At 31.8% G+C, this 19,992-nt stretch overlaps 1 protein-coding gene across 7 annotated transcripts in view; it reads right to left on the bottom strand.

Moving 5' to 3' along the window:
- Herc4 (HECT and RLD domain containing E3 ubiquitin protein ligase 4) overlaps window positions 1-19,992 on the bottom strand; it is a 120,406-nt gene that overhangs the window by 73,424 nt on the left and 26,990 nt on the right. For all 7 annotated transcript variants that reach the window (XR_013435738.1, XR_002484048.3, XM_005325979.4 and 4 more), the window contains 4 exons: window positions 17,949-18,108; window positions 5,936-6,012; window positions 2,283-2,504; window positions 1,035-1,126 (listed from right to left, as the gene is read on the bottom strand). Coding sequence is in view for 5 of the 7 variants with exons in the window: in XM_005325979.4 (XP_005326036.1) it covers window positions 1,035-1,126; window positions 2,283-2,504; window positions 5,936-6,012; window positions 17,949-18,108 (551 nt within the window). In the remaining 2 variants the exon portion in view is untranslated. The remainder of the gene's footprint in view (window positions 1-1,034; window positions 1,127-2,282; window positions 2,505-5,935; window positions 6,013-17,948; window positions 18,109-19,992) is intronic.

Here is a 19,992-nt window from a genome sequence, read left to right as displayed (position 1 = left end):
AACAAAGTGATTAATTAATACTTTAGTAATTACAATTGTAATTTGAATGATAAAAAAACAACAAAACATAACAGGATTGGTAAGTACTTACAGTAAAGACTTCCTTACTAACAGCAAGAAAGATTAAATATGACTAAAAACAATCTTTGTTATGCCAAAATTCTCAATATGAGAGAATAAAAGCACAGAATTTTAAAAGTCTATTATAAGATAATTTCCTTCTTAATTTTATCTACTTGGAGGACAAACATAAAGAAATAAAAACACCATTTTCTAATTTAGTCAATGAAAACCTTGCCAAATTCTTTATGTTCACATGAATGACTATAATAAATACTTTTTCAGTTAAGGTTAATAGAATGGAGTTTTTTGCTATTGCTTTGGGTTTTGATGCTGGGGATTGGTGCTCTCTCATGCTGGGGAAGAACTCTAACACTGAGCTACATCTGCAGCCTGGATATTTTCATTTTCATTTAACTCCTACACACTAGAAAACTAAGCAGTACTGATAGTGAATTGTCACACACCCAAGAAATTGAGAGATGAAAATGTTAAAGCCATCGACAAACTGTATTGAAAGTTCACTATAATTGTCCAATACTCAGGCTATAAATAACAGAAATTAAGTTTCCTCTACTACATGTTCTAAAATGTTTATAAGTAAATAGAAGGTAACTTCAAATTAGATAAAGCTATGTAATATAAATGGGACTGATACACATAGCATGGCAAGTCTGATGAACTAAAATGGGATAATTTTTTTCAAAAATATTATTCAACCAGTTATTTCATGTAACTGTTGAGAAACACAATATACATAACATGTAAGAAGTATATCATAATTCATATTTTATAATGTTAAGGCTGAAAATTAATGCAAATTGTTTTTAAGAATAAATAATAATCTAGGTCTTTTTACTAGTTATTTTTGAAACATCAATTTCAACATAAAGTTTTAATATAAAAATCATAAAACATTCACTAATTATGAAAGAACTATTATGAGTAATAATAAAGTTTTAGGAGTATAATACCTTGGTTAGCGCAGCTGTATGATCTTCTCCGCAACAAATATAAACTATTTTCTGAGATCTTAGTGACTTTAGTAAATTAGGAACATACCTATCTGAAAATTCCAATAAGAGATGTTAACAATATTCTTTAAATTGAAATTCTTTTAAAAGTGTTTTCTATACAGCTTCCCAAGCTCAACATAGTGATGACTGAATAATTTTAACTATGAGTCAATGACTTTATAGTACGAGCCTACAAACTTAGGTTCCCAGGCCTATCTATCCATTACACTGTGATAAAGTAAGGATTTAAATACTTAAGTGTTAAGCAACCTATATGCCAATAAGCACAGGACTGAGCAATCAAGGAAGTTAAAAAATTTACTTAACTACTTCTAATTTTCTATATACACATCATTCTTTATATATTTACCTTATGATTATGCTCACAGGATTCTACTTAGTAGATTGAAAACTCTATTTTCTGCTATTTTTGTAGCAGTAATGATATATACTGTTGTATCATGGCACAGTTTTCTTATATAGATTTATTAGTTAATTCTTTGAGAATATTATTTGTTTATCATTGTTGTTACTTGATCAACAACTCACTTTTGTACATTTCAGTCATCACAATTATGCTGAACTTTATGAAATTACCATTTTTGTTATGTACCATATTGGCTAATCAACTGCAGTTATGAAAAACCACATCCAAGATCCTGATTGTTTCAGATAGTTAAAATTTCTTATGATTCAAAGTATTTTATTGTCAAGACTCTAGTATCGCTGTCAGAAGAGAAAGCAACCAAAAAATTAATTTAACTGACCCAGATCATGTAAGTATTTCTCTGAAATACAGATTTAAAACTTCAGATTACATAAGTTTTTGTTTTGTTTTCCTTTCTCGAGGGGCAGTATTCTGGCAAGCACCCAGTCCCTTCCCAAAATAATTTTACGGCTTCTTTAAATTGATGGTGGCCAATAATGAAACATGCTGATTACCAATTTGAAGGAATGCTCTTCAACTGTCTTTTAAGGAACATCCAAAAATGTTGTTCAGATATAATTTCTATAATTTACAATAAAACCCTTTTTTTTTGCCTCCCACCATTCCTTCAAAATGCTATCAAAAGATATTTTTAAATTAACATATTAGTCTTATCCTCTAAAAATATGAACACATTTTTTCTCTGACACAATAAAAATCATTCAACTCGAAAGAGCATGTCTTTTAAAAAATACATTTGAACTATAATGAGAACCTACCATTTTCATCATTAAGACCTAGCTGACCAAATTTGTTGCGTCCCCATCCAAAGATAGCTCCAGAAAGGGTAAGTACAAAACTATGGGCTCCTCCAGCTGCAACTTGCATGAACGGAATTCCAAGCAAAGACTTAATCAATTGTGGTGAAGCTTGCCTTTTACATTCAATGCCTAAACCCAACTGGCCATATTTATTCTGTCCCCAACAAAAAACTTCGCTTGCTGTAAAACAAAAATAAAACAAATAACAAAATCACAAAATTATTATTAACATACAAAAAAAATTGATTTGAAGATCATCTGCTATTTGGGGACATTGCTCCTCTCAGTAGATGGAAACATTCATGATCTTTTTAGCATTTAGGTTTATTTTATATAAACATAAAAAACATTTATATTACCTAGAGTATTATCTATAAGAACATTCTACATTTTATTTTGATTAATTACACCGATTGAGAATTATCTAAGTAAGGATAATGTTGCCTTACGATCCTTCACAATAGCTAGCTCTTTTTAATATTCTTCTATTTTAATATTCCTCAATATCTCCCAAGAGGTACTCATCTAAAGCTCAAAACTTCAGTTATCAATTGTATGCTGATCACATTCAAAATCTATCATTAGCCCAAATCTCTCCTGAGCAAAATCCATATAACCCAGTGTTGACCTGACATTCATACTTGGATATGTCAAATGCACTTCTAACTCAGCATGTTCCAAATGGAATTCATGATCTCCACTTAATGTTCCACACCTGTTTCAGTAAATAACATAGTAACTTATTCAGTAACACACTAGGGAACCATCATTAATAACCCCTCCTCTCTTATACATATCCATATCAATAGATTATATGTAATTTCCTTTCTAAAGAAAAATATGACAGATCTGTTCTTCACCATTGTACCCGGTTATGTAAATTTCCCCAGTTTGTTTGTTTTACTCCCCCAGTGCCAGACTATTTCATAACTTCAGACATCTTTTTATCTTTATTAAACCAACAACTGGCATTAAACTAGTTAAGTGCTTCAGTGCACAAATATTTGTTTGTTTATACGTGGTGCTGAGGATCAAACCCAGTGCCTCAAGTGCTAGGCAAATGCTCTACCACTGAGTCACAACCCAAGCACAGTACACAAGCATTTTTTAAAAATTCCTACTAAAAAACCGTACACATTTAAAAAAGCAAGCATCTATGAGATACAGCAGCATGTGCCTATAGTTCCAACAACTGGGGAGGCTGAGGCAGGAGGATCATAACTTTCAGACCAGCCTTAGCAACTTACATGAGGCCCTAAGCAACTTAGATCTTGTCTCAAAATAAAAAATGGAAAAGGACTGGAAATGTACTGGTTCAAGTCCCAGTATCAAATTTTTAAAAAAGTAAGCTTCCCTCTATAACTTAAGTCCCTAAATTCTTCTTCTAAGACAACTATTTCTACCCTTTACTAGTAAGTCCTCTAAGCCTCTCAGAAATGTTCTATATGCATACAAGAAGACATTTACATATTTGCATAGCAATATTATAAAAAGGCAGATTTGGTAATTTTGTTTGCCTGAAAAAAAATTTTGGTGTTTTCTAATTGCTTTGGGGACAACACTTTGAAGAACGTAAGGCTTTGTATGATTCACATGTTTCCAATCTCATTTCATACCTTCCTTCACTCACTGTACTCTAATCCTAGTTGTCTTCCTTTGAATTTTTCAATAGCTGCTCCTCACACATTTATTGTTCCCTCTGTTTAAACCTTCCCCTCATTTTTATCTGTTACCCTTCTACTTTCTATCAGGAGAAGTCTTCATTCCCTGATTACCCAGATTAAGGACAGTCCTCCCTATTAAATGTTCTAGATACTTCAAACTTTTTTTTTTTTTTTTTTTTTTTTACAACCCTATGGTAGTATGTATCATTATTGTATGGCTGTATCATGAGGGCCTATGTATTGCCTATTACCATATACTACAGTGTACCTAGTTCACACTAAATGTTCAACAAATTGTTAGATGAATGTGATACTAGCTAAAGCAAAAAGCTGTGTAAGACACACACACACACACACACATACCAAAAAAAAAAAAAAAAAAAAAAAAAAGGTCTAGATGGAAAACTGCCCTCATTTGTATATTCTTGGGGTCTAAATATATGCTGGATCTACCTACCAAAATATCAAAAAAGAGGGCAGCAGAGCAACAGCAAAGAATACAGAGATGCCTCGTTCCTTGATGCCTACAGAAATGCAAATTCCTTAATACAACATTAAAGGTCCTTTTTTGTAACACATTTTTGTTTGTATTTCAGCCTCAACTGAAATATATCTCCCATAACCTTCACAATTCATAAAACTATATGCCAATACTCAATTACAACACCTTCTTGGCTCCATGTCTTTACTAGTACTATCCCCTTTGTCAACACCCAAACCACTTAATAATTCTGTATTTCTTAAATTCTATTTATCTTTGAAGACTCATACCAAATAGCAATCTTCTCCTTATGCTACCATTCTATTAATCAGTACCAATGACTTTTTATTTACCTCAAAGGATTTTACTTCTATCTTGATCAAAATATTAACTATTTTTTTCCTTCCTCAAACTATTTGGATAGCTGCCTCTCCCACAAGACTTTAGAGCCCCTAAAACTGTCTTGGTTTGTTTGTTTCCTCACAATTCTATCCCAGTGTTTTATTCATAGTAGCTCACCCTAGACATTCACTTAATTTAATAATATAATGATGATGATTTAAAAAAAAAACCCATAAATGGTCTTAAAAAAGAAAAAATGGCAGGTTCTTTACTACCTATGACCTAGTTCTCAGCTGGAATATAAAGATTAAATTAAATCAGTAAAAGAGCAGGGGCTATGGCTCAGTGGTAGTACACTTGCCTGGCATGTGTGATTCTCAGCACCACATATAAATGAATAAAGCCTATCAACAACTAAAAAAATATTTTTTTAAAAAAATTAGTAAAACAGGAACACAAAGCTAACAGTATGTTTACATACTTTCTCTACTTTTAGTCACAAAAAGTTTATCTGTGAGCTTAAAATGAGATTGGAGGCCATTCTTCCCCAGCTATGAAAAAATAGTTTTTAATTATGAAGTGAAAAGTTAAAAACAAAAATAAATTTCATCACTATAATAAACAACTAAAAATGACACCATTCACAAACAGAAAAAAAATGCATACCTAAGAGGGAAAAAAAAATCTAATAAAAGGGCTGGGGTGCTGGCTTAGTGGTAGAGCGCTTGCCTAGCACATATGAGGCACTGGGTTCAATCCTCAGCACCACATAAAAATAAATTATACAAAGGTTAAAAAAAAACTAATTAAACAACGTATAAGATCTCTCCACATAAAACAAAATACTAAGAAAAATGTTAAAAGACTTAAAAAACAGAGAGAGATATTCAAGATCCCAAAACTCAATACTGTAAAGATTTTTCTCAAATTCATTTACAGACAACAAAATATCAAAATTCCATCAAGTTCTTTGTCTAAAAAAACTGACAAGCTAATACCAAAATTTATATTGGATGAAAAGGATCAAGAAGAACCAGGACAATCTTGGAAAAGATTAAAAAGTCAGAGCCCTTTCTGCTCAAAGCATCAGTAATAAATTGGAAGAAAATAAAAACAATGCTTACCTTTAGAAAGTGCAAGTGAATGATAGTAACCGCAAGCAACCTGTACTATCTGGATATCTGACAAACTTTTAATATTTCTAGAAAAGAAGAAAGAGCAGGATCAATTCATTCCATTTAACAAATGGATCTTGAATGTCACTTACTCATGTTATTTACTGAATATGTACTATGTGCAGAGTTTCATACTGACCTCAATTAAGGCCAATTTACCAAAAAATTTGTATTAAAAAAAATCAGTAATCAAGATCTAAATATAAAAAAAGTAAAAGCTATGAAAGAAAAAACCCTCAAAGAAAATACTTAAGCAAAGTGAACAATGTTCACATGTCAAATACTCTTCATAGTGCTCTGACAATTCAGAATTTCCTTTTATTATAATTTTAAAAAATCTATACTGTGTGAAACTAGGCAATATATTTGTAAAATAAATGTACACGATTTAAATTGGTGTTTGGTCTAGTTTAATACATGTTCTTCTCTATTAGATTCCTTAGAACCAATAAGGATTCCTATCATATTTTCTACCAATTCACAAATTATTAAATCTATTCCTTTTAGGTCATATCCTTTTGTTTACATATCAATCAATCAGTGACATCTAACTTTCTTACTAGGGAAATTTAATTAACTCACATTTATGATTATCACTGATATGTTAAATCTTAATTTTCAGTCATCTGTGTTTTGTTCTAATACTTCTATAATCCCACCTCTCTTTCTAATGTTTGCTTAATTGCAATGCAATTCTAAAGGCTAAGGGGGGGGGGGGGGAAAAAAACACTACAAGTTATCTATTAACCTTGTGCTTCATGTTATATAATACTTCCCCTTTTCCTGGTCTTTCTACTATTTTTCCTGAGTGAATGCTTTCAAGGAAAAAAAAAGGGGGGTGGGGAGAAAAAAAAAAACATGTTTCTTATTTCCCTTTACCTGATACTGCCATCTGACCTGATTCTGCCAAATGAGAGTCCAGAGCAAGTTCTGAATAGAGTGTCGATACCCATGATTTTCGGGAAGCAGCTTCAGCAAATCAAATTGTGAGCAGGAAAAAGGAGAGTTACTCTAATTCCATATTGTTTTATTAGATATATTTTTATTTAGTGGATTTATGTTCTTAACTACAAAGCTTGAGAGTCTGTAGTGCTAAAATTTAGCAGAATCCAACAAATTAGCAGGATCCAATGTACCTTCAAATTTTCAAATGTAACAAAATGCTTTTTTTTCCCAATAGCAAAATTAAACACTGGTAATGCAGAAAGAATTAGGAATGAAAAAACATGGAAATTACAACTATGCCGTTTATTCTTAGTAAATAGTAAACTTACTATTATTATGTGCACTAAACACATCTTTCATTCATCTGTTCACTATATTTAATATTTTGGGGAAAAAACTATTTCAGTTATCTACTTGAACTTGCAAAACCAAACATTTCAAAATACTACATTCTCATAAAACACTATGCTTTTCTTCTTCACAGCATGTTATTACTAATTACCAGTGTACATAGTATTCATTTAATGTTAATCTCCTCTGCTAAATAATAAGTTCCATAAAGGCCAACTATGTAACTTATATGCATTAGAATCCCTAATACCTACCATAGTGCTTGGCAAATACTATGTAAGGAATGCACTGTTAAAGGATAAATGAATCTGTAAAGTCTTAGAAGCTTTAGTATTAAATTAGTCATAAAGTTTACCAAAAATCTTCTAAATTTGCAAAGTAATTTAAACTCAGTGACTCTCCTTTCCAAAATACTGCCCTATAACACAAATGCTAATTTCTTGAGTACATATTACACAAAGAAATACATTCTACTGTGGCATTACTATGTTGAAGAAAAAAGTATCTCCTTTCATCTTCCAGTAGATTATTAAACACTAACAACAGAGATAGGGATCTGCTTTGTTTCCTCAGCTTTCAGAAATTAAAAAAAATTATTCTGAGTGGTAACAATTTACTACATTGTTTTCCCAAGTTCCATTTTTTCACAGATAACAAATTAGAAAATACTTAATCACAACAGAATGTTATAGAATTCATCACAAGTAAACTTTTCATATTTTTAATATGAAGATGAAAACCAAAACCATAATGACTATATTAATGTCAATAAATAAAGATGTAAAATGAGATATGAAAAATTCAAAATGTGCAGAGGAATGGAGTCAAGTGTAGTATTTTTTAGTAGTGGTTTTTTGTTTTGTTGTTGTTGTTTTTATCTTTACAATCTTGTTAAGGTGCTATTATTTCAGCATAGTTGCTATATCAAAAGATTTTTTTTGTAAGACTTATGGTATCCACAAAAATCTGCAGAGACAAACACAATTAATAAGGAATCAAAACATACTACCAGAGTAAATGACAAAATCACAAAGGAAAACTGAAAGAGTAAGAAAGCAAAAAACAAAAAAAGAAGAACTACCGTAACACCAGAAAACAAATTACAATATGGCTGTACTAAGATCTTGCAACCTATCAATAACTACCTTCAATGTCAATGATAAAAAATTCTCCAATTAAAAGATACAAAGTGATTGAATGGATTTTTTTAAAAAAGGAAAAAATAAAACCCAATTAAATGTTTGTAAAAAAAAAAAAAAAAAAAAAAAAACTTTACCTCAGAGGACACACATACAATGAAAGTAAGGGAATATAGCAAGATATTACACAAATTAAATCCAGAAGGAGCAGCAGCCATAATCCTATCAGATAAAAACAAACTTTAAATCAAAAGCAATAGAGGCAAAGAAAGTCATTGTACAATGATAAAGGTGTCAACTCATCAAGAGGAAATAATGATTCTAAATATATATGTGCACAATATAGGGGCACTAAATGTAAATCAAGTATTAAAAGGAAAAGACAGACTCCAATAAAATAATAGTAAGAGACTTTATTATCCCACACAATGGATATCTCATTCAGACAAAAAGTCAACAGAGAAAGAGCAGAATTAAATTGCACCACAGACCAAATGGACCAGACCTAAAAGACTTCTACAGGACATTCCAAACAACACATGCAGAATACATTCTTCTTATCACTAGGTGGAACAGCTTACAGAGCAGATTATATAATAGGCTATAAAACAGGTCTCAATTTTTTTTTTTCAAAACCGAAATCAAGCTAAGCACGGTGGCATACACCTGTAATCCCAACAGCTCAAGAGGCTAAGACAGAAAGACTACAAGGTCAAAGCTACCTCAGAAACTTAGCAAGGGCCTAAACAACTTAGTGAGACTCTGTCCCTAAATAAAATGCAAAAGAGGGCTGGGGATGTGACTCAGTGGTTAAGTGCCCTTGGGTTCAATCCCTGGTACCAAAAACAAAAACAAACAAACAAAAACCTAGAAATCAATAACAAGAAAAACTTTAAAAACTCAAACAAGTAAAAATAAATCCCAACATTATGTACAATTATAATGCACTGGAAAACATGTATGAAGTAAAATAATTTGGAAACTATATAAACACACAGAAATTAAGGAACTTTTCGGGGTGGGATGCAACATGGGGGATTGAACCCGGGGCCTTGCACATACTAGGCAAGCACTCTACCACTGAACTATATTCCCAGTGCACAAGTTTATTCTTGAACAACAAGACAGAAATCAAAAATCTCTTTAAACAAATGAAAATCAAAACACAACATGTCAAAATCTATGTAAGACAATAAAAACAGTACTAAAAGGGGAATTTTTAAGCAATCAACATCTATATTTAAAAAGCAGAAGAACTCAAATAACCCATCATTGCATCTTATTAAGATTAAGAACAAGAGGGGTTAAAAAAAAAAGCTGGGCCAGAGTTGTAGCTCTGTGGTGAAGTGCTTGCCTAGCATGTGTAAGGCACTAGGTTCAATCCTCAACACCATATAAAAATAAATAAATAAGATAAAGGTACTGTGTCCATCTAAAACTTAAAAAAAAAAAAAAAAAAGGCTGAGCAGAGATAATGAAAAAAAAATGAAGAATTGTTTTTTTGAAAAAAAAAAAAAAACAAAGCTAACAAACCCTTAGTCAAAATAACAAAGAGAAGACAAATTTAAAAAAAAAAAAAAAAAGGGAGACATTACAACTGAGTGGCTCAAAAGAGATTATTATGAATGACTCTTCACCAACAAAATTCGATAACCTAGCAGAAATGGACAAATTCCTGGATACATACAGCTTACCAAGATTAAACCATAAAGACAGAAAACCTGAACAGATCAATAACAAGTACTGATATTCAATCAGTAGGGCTGGAACTCAGTGGTAGAGTGCTTGCCAAGCAGGGACAGGGCCCTGGGTTCAATCCTTAGCACGCCCAAAAGAAAAGTCTCCTAGAAAAGAAAAGCCAGGAACAGATGGTTTCACTGGTGAGTAAACTACTGCCAATTCTTGTTTTTTTGTTTTTGTTTTTTTAAGGCAGTGCTGGGGACTGAACTCAGGGATTAATGCATGCTAGACAGCTCTCTGTCATTAAACTACATCCCAACAATTCTTAAATTATTCCAAAAAATTGAAGAGAAGGGAATTAATCCAACTGCATATTACCCTGACACTAAAATCAGACAAGGACACAACAACAACAACAAAAATACTACAGGACAATAACTTTGAGGAGCATAGATGCAAAAATCCTTAACAAAATATTAACAAACTGAAGATAACGGCACATCAAAAAGATTCATCCCAGGGATGCAAGACAGGGTCAACATATACAATTTGATAAATGTGATATACCACATTAATAGAAAGAAGGACAAAAACTATATGATCTTCTCAATAGATGCAGAGAACTCATTTGATAAAATCCAACATCATGATAAAATTGCTAAATCTAAGAGATATGGAAAAAACATACCTCACTATAATAAAGATCATGTATAAAAAGCTGGGCTCAGGATATAACTAAGTGGGACAGTACTTGCCTTGGATCAAACTAAGTGGGACAGTACTTGCTGTGGATCAAACACAAGACCCTGTGTTTGATCCACAGCACGGCACCAAAAAACAAAAACAAACTATCATTATACTGAATATAGAAAACCTGAAAGCTTACTAAGAACTCAAAACAAGGATGCCCTCTTTCACCACTTTTATTCAACATAGTACTAGAAATTCTAGGCAGAGCAATCAGGCAAGAGAAAGAAATAGAGGCATCCAAATTGGAAAGAAGGAAGTCAATTTGTAACTGTAGACGACATGATCTTATGATATAAAGACCTCTAAGGAGTCCAACAAGAAACTATTATAATTAAAGAATTCAGCAAAGTTGCAGGATACAATATTAACATATAAAAATCAGTAGTGCTAGCTGGGCATGGTGGCACACACCTTTAATCCCAGAGACTGGGGAAGCTAAGGCAGAGAATTACAAGTTTGAGGCCCGGCTCAGCAACTTAGCAAGACCCTGTCTCAAAATGAAAAATAAAAAGTAGAAATTATAAGAGAGCTGGGAATGTCTCTCAGTGGGAGAGAACCCCTGGGTTCCATCCCTAGTAAAAAAAAAAAAAAAAATTAAAAAATAAAAACAGTAGCACTGTAATACATGCCAACAAACTACCTGAAATGGGTATCCAGAAAGCAATTCCATTCCCCGAACCCACCCCCAACAAAGTTAAGGACATTTGAATTCATGATTGAGGAAAAAACAAAATATTGTTAAAATCTCCAGGCCATTCAAAGTGATCTATGCATTCATTATATCAAAATATCAATGACATTCTTCAAAGAACTTAAAAAAAAAAGCTAAAATGTGTATGGAACAACAAAAACAAAATCAAAAACAAAAAAAAAACAAAAACAAATAGTCAAAACAACCTTCAGCAAAAGCAACAAAAAAGGAGCTATTACACTACCTATTGTCAAAGTATATTACAAACAAAGCCATAATAATCCCAATAGCATGTTTCTGACATAAACAGACACAGAGGCCAATGAAGCAGGATAGAAAGCTACAGTCAACATTCAACAAAGGTGCTAAAAATATACATTAAACAAAAAGACTTTTCATTAAATAGGTGCTAGAAAAATTGGACATCCACATGCAAAAGAATAAGACTGACCAGCCCTCTAACTCACCAGTTACGGTGAGGGGGATCAACTCAAAATGAGTTAAACATTTAACCATAATCCATGCATGTATGATTATATTTAATGAAATCCTCTCACAGATAACTATACTGCACAAATAAAAACATTTAAAAATACTTAAATATGAAACCCAATATAATATAGTACTATATAAGAAAACATAGGGAAAATGCTTTAGGACACTGGAATGGGAGAAAATATCGGACAAAGGGTTACTACCCAAAACACATAAAACTCAAAGGCAAATAACCTGATCTACAAACAGGCAATAGATAAGAAGACTTAAAAATGACCACACTTATGTAAAAAAATGCTCAACTCACTAATCATCAGGGAAAAGGAAATCAAAACCACAATGAGCCATCATCACCTCACTCTATTAAGAATGAGTATTGGGGCTGGGGTTGTGGCTCAGTGGTAGCATGCTTGCCTAGCATGTATGACACGTTGGGCTCAATTCTCAGCACCACATACAAATAAATAAAATAAAGGTCCATCAACAATTAAAAAATATTTTAAAAAATGACTATTATTGAAATGACAAGTGCTGACAAGGATGTGGAATAAGGTGAACACTTGTACACTATTGGTATACATGCAAATTAGTATAGTCATTATGAAAAGCAATAAGGATTTAAAAATTTAAAAAATGAACTATCACATAATCCAACAATCCTACTTCTGGGTATATGTCCAAAGGAAATTAAATCATTATGTCTAAGGGTTATCACAACAGCCAAGGAAGTGAAATATTCTAAGTATCCATCAGCTAATGAATAAAGAAAAGGTAGTACATACACACAATGGAATATGATTCAGCTATTTAAAAAAAGAGGAAGGAAATCCTGTTATCTGTGAAAATATGAATGGAACTGGAGATCATTAATGTTAAATAAAGTAAGCCAGGCATAGAAAGACAAGTATTTCATGATTCACTCATGTGGAATACAAAAAGCTGATTTCATAGAAATTGAGAAGTAGACTGATGGTTACAGACTGGGGAAAATAGAGGAAATAGAAGAATTGGGAAAGGTTGGTCAATGAGTACATTATAGTTTCAGTGTGTTACTGGATAGTAGAGTAATCATAGACAGTAACTATATAATGTCTATCTCAAAAAGCTAAAATGAGGGGCTGAGGATTAGCTCAGTGGTAGAGCATTTGCCCAGCATGCACAAGGCCCTAGGTTACAAACCCCAGCACCACACACATACATTAAAAAAAAAAAAAAAGAAAAAACCTAGAAGGATTTTAATATTTCTGCCATAAAGAAGTGATAAATGTTTGGGGAGAAATGGTTAACCTAACGTACCAAAACACCGTAATACCTCATTAATATGTACAATTTTGTTTCTATGTATTGATTTTAAAAATAAACTTTTAAAAAATTATTTATCAAGTACAAAAGATATGCTTAATGTTTTCAATTTTCAAAAGAAGTTAAATGCACTTAATAGGAAAATAAAATAATAAAATTTATAAATAAGTATAAATGTATACATATGTATGCACACACACAACATGAAGATTCCCAAATAATCATCTCTGAAAAGACATTAAGAACTCAGACCTCTAGAGCAAATATTTTATACTGCTTATAAATTTCAAGTAACTAAAGCTTAGAGCACAAACATTTTAAATGATATCACTAAAATAATCTACTGTAAAGAACTGAGTGAATTATTGAATGAATTTTGAAGTGGTTTGAAATTTTAAAGAAAAGATTAAATCTTGGAAATCAGATTTATACATCCTTGTCTTGGGGTATGGGTATTTTTGGATTTATTAAACACATCTGAATTGCCATCTTGGTCCAAAGTAAAATTTTCTTGACAGTTTGCTAAATATGACAATATGCTCTAGCATACTTAATATGTTTAGTACTGCTGTATTCTTCCATTTATCCAACAGTTGTACAATGGCAATATAGATAGCAACTAAACATTGCTACTCGCTGGGTTTCTAAAGACAAAATTCCAACCACTGCTAATAAAGACTAGTACAAAGTTTTACATTATATTATTAAAATGTTGAAGAAGCCAGGCACAGTAGTGCACACCTATAATCCTGGCAGCTTGGGAGGCTGAGCCAGGAGGACCGGGTAGCACATGCCTATAATCCTAGTGGTTCAGCAGACTGAGACTGATCACAAGTTTAAGGCCAGCCCAGGAAACTTTGTAAGATCTTGTCTCAAATAAAAAGGGTTGGGAATGTCAAAGGTAGAACTCAGGTGGAGCGCAGCCCTGCATTCAACCCCTAGTATCAAAAAAGGAAAAAAATTATAAAAATTGAGGAACCAAAGCATTGAATATTTTTCCCATAAAACACATGACTGGGGCGTGGGGAAACTGGGGTTGTAGCTCAGTGGTTAGAGAGCTTGCCTAGCATGTGTGAGGCACTGGGTTAGATTCTCAGCACCACACAAAAATGAATAAGTAAAATAAAGGTATTGTCTCCATCTACAAAATTAAATGAACAATTTTCTTTTTCTCAGGCAACTTTCCTAGTAATTTTAGGTTTAAGAAAAATCTTAACATTGGGGCTAGAGAAGATGTAAATGAGGAACAAAAGAAATATCTTGATGCCCTGCGTTCAATTCCCAGATTGTCAAAAAAATTTTTTAAACCTAACACCAACGTTTTTTTCAACTTTGAAAAATTTAGGCTAACAACTAATCTAGTTTCTATCATTAAGATATACACTGGACTGTGGAAATAGCTAAATGGTACCTTACCTAGCATACAAAAGGCAGGCTCAATCCCCAGTACTGCCAAAACAAAACAAAAAAACAATTTTTCCCTTTAATCTAAAGTGTTTCTGAATTTTCAAATATTAAAATCAGGCAAAGATATAAAATATTTAAAAGAGTCAAGAAAATAAAATTTTTGAACAAGATGACAATTTTAACGTTTAATTAGTCCAAAAATAGTTTTATATACTCGTGAGAATTATCATTACTATCATTCTGCTATAATTTTTTGCTGAAAGTCTGAGAGGCTGGACTTAAAAGACCAGCCTCTGCAATTTAATGAGACTGTCTCAAAATAAAATATAAAAAGGACTGGGAATATAGCTCAGTGACAAAGTGCCCCTGGGTTAAATATTTAGTACCTCTCCCCCCTAAAAAAAAAGAAAGGAAGGTAAAGTTAAATTTAATTTTTTTTCTATATACAAGTATTATGTTCTCCATTTTTTAAAAAAAAATCTAGCCAGAAATCAAGTCTACAGGGAACTCTATAGATTATATAACTGACTAATTCCACACCTTCCCCAAATAGTAGTGACTTCAAAAACACACAAAATTATAAGTAGGAAAAAATCAGCCAACTAGTAAGAATTTCAGATATAACCTATTTATTATTGTCACAGTCTTTAATTTTGAAATGTTGCTTAATTTTGCTTAATTTTCATGTTCTTATCTGCAAGCGTGAAAATGGTGTTGGGGGCTGGAAATGTAGCCCAGTGGTAAAGCACTTGACCATCACACATGAGGCCTTGAGAACAATCACCAGCACCAAGCCAAAAAACAAACCAAAATTGTGTCAAGAAAGTAATATCCTGCCAGGTATGGTGGCACACACCTGTAATCCCAGCTTCTCATGAGGCTGAGGCAGCAGGGTAGCAAGTTCAAGATCAGCTTGGGCAACTTAATGAGTCACTCTCAAAATAAAAAAAAGGGGGTAGAAATGTAGCTCAGGTACAGGGTACAGGGCTTCCCTAACATTCATGAGTCCCTGGATTCAATCCCTGTAGTGGAGGAGGAGGAGAAATAGCCTAATGTGAATCTTCAGTTTTCTGATTGTTCATATGAAAATTTATCAACACTAATTTTTAGAAATCCCCTTATAGATAATGTGTATGAAACTTACAAAACTGGTTTAAGTACGATGGTACTTAGAAAAAGTCTTATATCTAAAAAATGATTTGGTACTAAAATTAAAAAGAAAATCTCTGGTAATCTTTTATAAAACATAGAATCAGTGAAAACTATGTATATATGTTCATACAAATCAGATCCAATACATAAAAATTTGAAAACCTGAGAAGGATAAACAGTATAATACCTAAGTTAATACAGATGTTTAACATACAAAATCAGATATTTAAACAACAACAACAAAAAACTCAGTTCTTTTTCAGGTGGCTCAGTAGTAGAGTCCTTGACTAACATGCATGAGGTCTTGAGTTTGATCTCCAGCACTGCAAAATCAAATAAAATTCTCACACAATAAAACTATCTCCTTTTAATTACCTTTCTTTCTGTTTACTATTTCACCTACATAGTACTGAAATGCCAGAAGTGAACCACAACAAAATGAGGATTATGCAACTGGTAGAGTAAAAATAAGGGAAACTAGAAAGCTCTGCCATGAATCAATTAAGATGATTAACATATAAGTCCTTTTTCATCTGAAAAATACAAATAGTTTTTAAAACTTATCTTAAAAATCCTGTTCTATAAAAATTACTTGGAAGAAGCAATGAAAGTAGTAAAGGGTAGGTTAAATTTAAGGTCACTGTTTCTAAGGTTGCTCTATATTATCTAGTCAATAACCATCTAGTTAAAAATTACCATTTTCTGAAAGAAGTCAAAACTAAACTGTCTGAAGAAATTTAATTTACTCAGCTTAAGGAAAAATATTTTTCTCCCAACAGCACCATCATTAAGGGACATCATAAGCAAACTGGGAATTATGTTATTTAGTTGTTATTGCAGAAGAAACAACAGGAACCAAATTTGAGGAGTTTTACAGGATTTGGTTATATGTTGACTAAGGAAAACATACGAATATGATGTATCCAAATGTCTCAAAGGATAGTTCAATAATAGAACAAACATTAAATTTCAAACTGCAAATTCCTGTTCTGAAATATATCTTCTCCTGTGTTCTACTTTACCCTAGTAGTTGCAACCTTTTTTTTTTTTTTTTTTTCGATGCACTGGGAATTGAACCCAGGGCCTCAGACCTCCTAGGCTAGTGCTTTACCACTGAGCTACATCCCCAGTCCTATCACAAAATTTTCCTTAAATCAAAACAAACCTTATCAATGTCAAAAATAGAACACATAAATGTGTGCAAAAAAAGAAAAAAGTTTTTTTTTTTACCTAGAATAAATCTAAAAATAGTTATAAGAATATCTTGGGGTGCCCTGGAGAGTTCTTTTGTCCCTAAAACTATTACCACCAGGAAGAAAGAACAAAAGGGTTTAAAGAGACCAGAATTTGTATAATATAAAAATCTAAGTACAAGTTAGTATACTTAGGTATCTTAAGAAATAAAAACTTCTTTTAAAATCTTTATATTTTTATCTAGATTTGTTTATGCTCAGTTTTTAATATTAAAAAAATGATTATGTCCTATACAATTCTGTAAGACTATAATACTGATCAGGCATCATTTTTAAATTGTGAAATAATTCTGCAATTCTACATTAATAATATAAATTAAATTGTGATCACTGTTAACTAAAACAAAAAAGTAGAAAGCAAATTCTTTTTATAATAAGCATGTTTAGGCTGCCATAGTCAATAAAAACCACACTGAAAAAAAGAGTATCATGAACCAACTTATATTTAGTAAATATTTCAACAGCTGGGATATTCAAGACAGTATATTTAGCTTCAATCAGTCCATGCTACTAAGATAAAAGTTATTTTAAAGTAGGAATTCCCTGTCCCTTTTCTTTATGAACATAAAATCTGTTGAATGTGAAGAACATAAGAATATATTTTAAAAAGTAGCTGAATAGTTCAGCCCAAATTAAAAAGGTCAACTCAAATTTAATTTACCTAGAAAATTCTTAAAGGATTCAAAGGAAAGAAATAATTAGATGACAATGCTTACATGCTCACAGTAAGCAGAATGATTTAAATAAACAAACACATTTTAAAAGATTAAGGACCTCTTTGTGGTCACCTTTGTTACCTGGGTACTCTGATACATTCCTCTGATCCTAGTAGGCCAAGTTGTCCATCAGAATCGAGACCCCAAGCATACACCTGGCCCTTGTCATTAAGTGCTAAAGTATGAGCTTCTCCACATGAAACAGCTACGATATTTTGGGCATCCAGGGCAACAACCTGCTCTACAGAACAGAAGTCAAGAAGAGAGACATTACATTCTAATTTTGAACTTCCAATGATAATATATTCAATCTTCATTTTACATTTAAAAAAAGCTAAGGTAATGTTCAAATACACACTAAAAATAATCAGTTATTTTGAAAAATCTAACAAATTCATGCTCCATGTGTAATAATTGTTGTGGTAAAATACAGATAATTTTCTAAGTGGATATATAATGTCAAGAAGAGTTCATAAAGATTCTCTCAATGTACAATCTATTCAAAACCATTATCAATAAAAGAAGGGTCCAGGTAAAAAAAAGAATCGTTTAAACAACTTGGCTGTTTGATTTTAACAATAAAACCATAATTGACCCACACATACCACACAGACACTGCAGTGAAATGATTCTGAAATTAATGTTATATGAATTGGTAATTTTTGAATGAACAATAACTTCTTTACATATCTCATTTTAAAAAAAGCATCTGTTGGATATGCTGAGTAAAGAACAGAAAGGCAACATGATCATAACTTATAGGTTCTTTTGTGGACTGCCATTTTAACATCAACAAATATGAAACTCCATATATGGTTAAAATGTGTTCAAGTTTTAAGCCAGAAATTCATTTAAAATATTGGACTTCAACAGACTGTAAAGAAGCCAGCCACTGACATTATCAGTATGGAAATTGTTTCTCTAGTCTCCTTAGTTTCCTTGAGATGTGCAATGTTTGTGAGTGTTTCACTAGTACCATTAAAAACTTGGAGTTTTTAAAAATACCATTTAAATTAATATTTTTTAGTTTAGTAAGAAATTTATAATTACTGATTTCAGTAAACTAAAAGCCTAATGTCAAAAGTGATTAAAACTGGATCAATTAGGGTTTCTTGGCACATTTTAGCTCCATTTACAAATGTAGCAATTCAATAATGGAAAAAACTGCAACAGGAGGTTCACATTCTTTCATGTAGAGAAATTCAAATTGTTTCTATATTACTAAAATTTTCATTTTTGTCGTGAGAGGTTAGCCCTAGATATCTCCTCTAAGAAACTGCACAACTCTATAATGATTTATTATTGTAGTCACTTACCTTAAAGTATTAATAACTGAAAGCTTACACTTAATCTCATTTTTGTATGTAATCTAAATGTTTTTATAAAATTACATTGTAGAAACGCAAAAAAGGAAAAAAAGATATAAAACACCGGTTTCCCTACCACCACCACCACAAAAAAAAAAAAAAAAAAAAAAATTGAAGAAAGAAAAAGGACTTGGATCTGCTTCCATCAAAACACTCCTACAAATCTAATTATGAATAAAAAAGTGAAACTTAGAAAAGATCTTATGTCTCACAAAGGCTCCCAAAATAAATCAATTTCTCTCCAGAACAACCCTAAAAGGAAGTAGCAAAAAAAAAAAAAAAAAGACAGGTAAGATTAATGTTCATCAATAACAAAGTTAAGAGTACTTAAATTAGATAGCAATGGCTATAAAAATCAAAGTCCAGAAAACAAAGAACAATCATTTATATCAAATATTAACATTGTTTTCTACTTCGAGTGCTTCAGACACTAGATACACAAAAATGAAAAAAACAGTTCTGATCCTCAAGGAATTTACAATTTGTGCATAAACAGGTGAAATAAGGATGTAATTAATGGTAAGACAGAAAAAAGACAATAGGAACAACAGATACTTACGTTATCCTTAAAAACATTAGGAAGACTTTTGGAAGGCAATAATTCTTAAGCTAGATCATTAGCTGAAGAGAAGAGATTCCCATGTATCCAATTTGAGGGAATTAAAATTACTTGTTATAGCAAAACTAAATATAAAAGCAAAGTTGAGAACCAGATTTTAAAAAATGAGGGGAAAAATGTTTCTCATCTGGGCAAAACT

The sequence above is a fragment of the Ictidomys tridecemlineatus genome, chromosome 1, assembly GCF_052094955.1.
Source record: "Ictidomys tridecemlineatus isolate mIctTri1 chromosome 1, mIctTri1.hap1, whole genome shotgun sequence".
NCBI lineage: Eukaryota > Metazoa > Chordata > Mammalia > Rodentia > Sciuridae > Ictidomys > Ictidomys tridecemlineatus.
This window is presented reverse-complemented; position numbering and strand designations above follow the sequence as displayed.